The sequence below is a fragment of the Pollachius pollachius genome, assembly GCF_949987615.1.
Source record: "Pollachius pollachius genome assembly, chromosome: 4".
Classification (NCBI taxonomy): domain Eukaryota; kingdom Metazoa; phylum Chordata; class Actinopteri; order Gadiformes; family Gadidae; genus Pollachius; species Pollachius pollachius.
In genome coordinates, this window is record NC_136937.1 from 34,940,382 (window position 1) to 34,942,881 (window position 2,500).

Below are 2,500 nucleotides of genomic sequence, written 5' to 3' on the forward strand. Positions count from 1 at the left end.
TACACACTGCACACTACTACACACCGGCCCCACACTGCACACAACTACACAACTACACACCACACACCACTACACAACTACACACTACTACACACTGCACACAACTACACAACTACACACCACTACACAACTACACACTACTACACACTGCACACTGCCCCCTACACACCACTACACACTGCACACTACTACACACTGCACACTACTACACACTACACACTGCACACTACTACACACTACACACTGCACACTACTACACACTGCACACTACACACACTACACACTGCACACTACTACACACTGCACACTGCACACTACTACACACTGCACACTACACACACTACACACTGCACACTACTACACACTGCACACTACACACTACTACACACTGCACACTACACACTACTACACACTGCACACTGCCCCCTACACACCACTACACACTGCACACTACTACACACTGCACACTACTACACACTACACACTGCACACTACTACACACTACACACTGCACACTACTACACACTGCACACAACACACTACTACACACCACTACACAACTACACAACTACACACTGCACGCTGCACCCTACACACTACTACACACTGCCCCCTACACACTGCACACAACTACACAACTACTACACACTGCCCCCTACACACCACTACACAACTACACAACACTACACACTGCCCCCTACACACCACTACACAACTACACAACACTACACACTGGCCCCTACACACCACTACACAACTACACAACAACACACTGCACCCTACACACTACTACACAACTACACCACAACACACTGCCCACTACACACTACTACACAACTACACACTGCACACTACACACATATATATATATATATATATATATATATATATATTAGTGCTGTCAAGCGATTAGTATATTTAATCGCGATTAATCGCATTAATGTCATAGTTAACTCGCGATTAATCGCACATTTCATTATTCTAAATATCCCTTGATTTCGTGCTGCTAGCCTTTTAGTGAGATCAGAGTGTCGAGATGGACTGTAATAAAATATCTTTGGTAAGATGGATATAAAAAGAGAGACCCGCAGTGAGTTCAACCCGGTCCACTTGACATCGGGTAGGTGCATGACAGTGGTACCGTAACACTTCAATAGCCCGGGCTTTTATTTGTTTCTATCACGGAACTTTAGAACAAAACTCTTGCTCAGCAATGATGGGAAATACTTTAACCTTTTTTTTTAAACCAGTATGATTATTCCTACCGTACGTAGGCCTATACACATTACCAGGCTATCAAATAACACCCACACACACACACACACACACACACACACACACACACACACACACACACACACACACACACACACACACACACACAGGCGGAGTGGTAATCGGGAGAGTCGGGTGAATTCCCGGTGGGCCGTTAACGTTTCGGGGCTGTCGGGTTGATGACTGCGGGATAACAATATTGCGTTTATAAAAGTTCCTTGCAGCGCCGTCCGGCAGCCTGAGCTGTGCGCCCGCAACCTCTCACTCGCTCAACAGACACAACAAACTGTCAACGTCGCATCCAAGTCGATTCTGTCTAGAGGGGAGTAACTGAGAGGCCCCTCCCGAAGTGGTACATATACATGTGTAGAAACTGTATTGTATATTTCTATAATTCATATATATTTAAAGGTTCTATAGGGGAGCTGGACCCTATATATATATATGGGTTAACCCTAACCCTAACCTCTCTAGGGGGGGGCTGGACCGTAGTCCAGAGGCGTGAGGGCGGGGCTCTCAGCTTCAACCGTGATTGGATAGCGTACCGGGAGGGGTTCGGCCTGCCGGAGGCGGAGCACTGGCTGGGGAATGAGGTCATCCACCTGCTGACCAATCAGGGGCCCTACAGCCTGCGCATAGACATGGAGGACTGGAGCCACGCCCACAAACACGCCCACTACAGCAGCTTCAGGTAAACACGCTCACAGACACACCCAGGACACGTAACACACACACACACACACACACACACACACACACACACACACACACACACACACACACACACTTCTGGACCTGCACTGGTTCCCAGTCCATGCTGTATCTATACTGGTTCCCAGTTCATTCTGTATCTATACTGGTTCCCAGTTCATTCTGTATCTATACTGGTTCCCAGTCCATGCTGTATCTATACTGGTTCCCAGTCCATGCTGTATCTATACTGGTTCCCAGTCCATGCTGTATCTATACTGGTTCCCAGTCCATGCTGTATCTATACTGGTTCCCAGTTCATTCTGTATCTATACTGGTTCCCAGTCCATGCTGTATCTATACTGGTTCCCAGTTCATTCTGTATCTATACTGGTTCCCAGTCCATGCTGTATCTATACTGGTTCCCAGTTCATTCTGTATCTATACTGGTTCCCAGTTCATTCTGTATCTATACTGGTTCCCAGTCCATGCTGTATCTATACTGGTTCCCAGTTCATTCTGTATCTATACTGGT

General features: G+C 46.9%; 1 protein-coding gene across 1 annotated transcript in view; it reads left to right on the forward strand.

Annotated features, from left to right (window-relative positions):
* LOC307075336 (uncharacterized protein) overlaps positions 1–2,500 on the forward strand; it is a gene marked incomplete at both ends in the record, with an annotated part of 8,927 nt that overhangs the window by 3,966 nt on the left and 2,461 nt on the right. Inside the window, one exon of the mRNA XM_079735896.1 lies at positions 1,750–1,966. Coding sequence (XP_079592022.1) covers positions 1,750–1,966 — 217 coding nt within the window. The remainder of the gene's footprint in view (positions 1–1,749; positions 1,967–2,500) is intronic.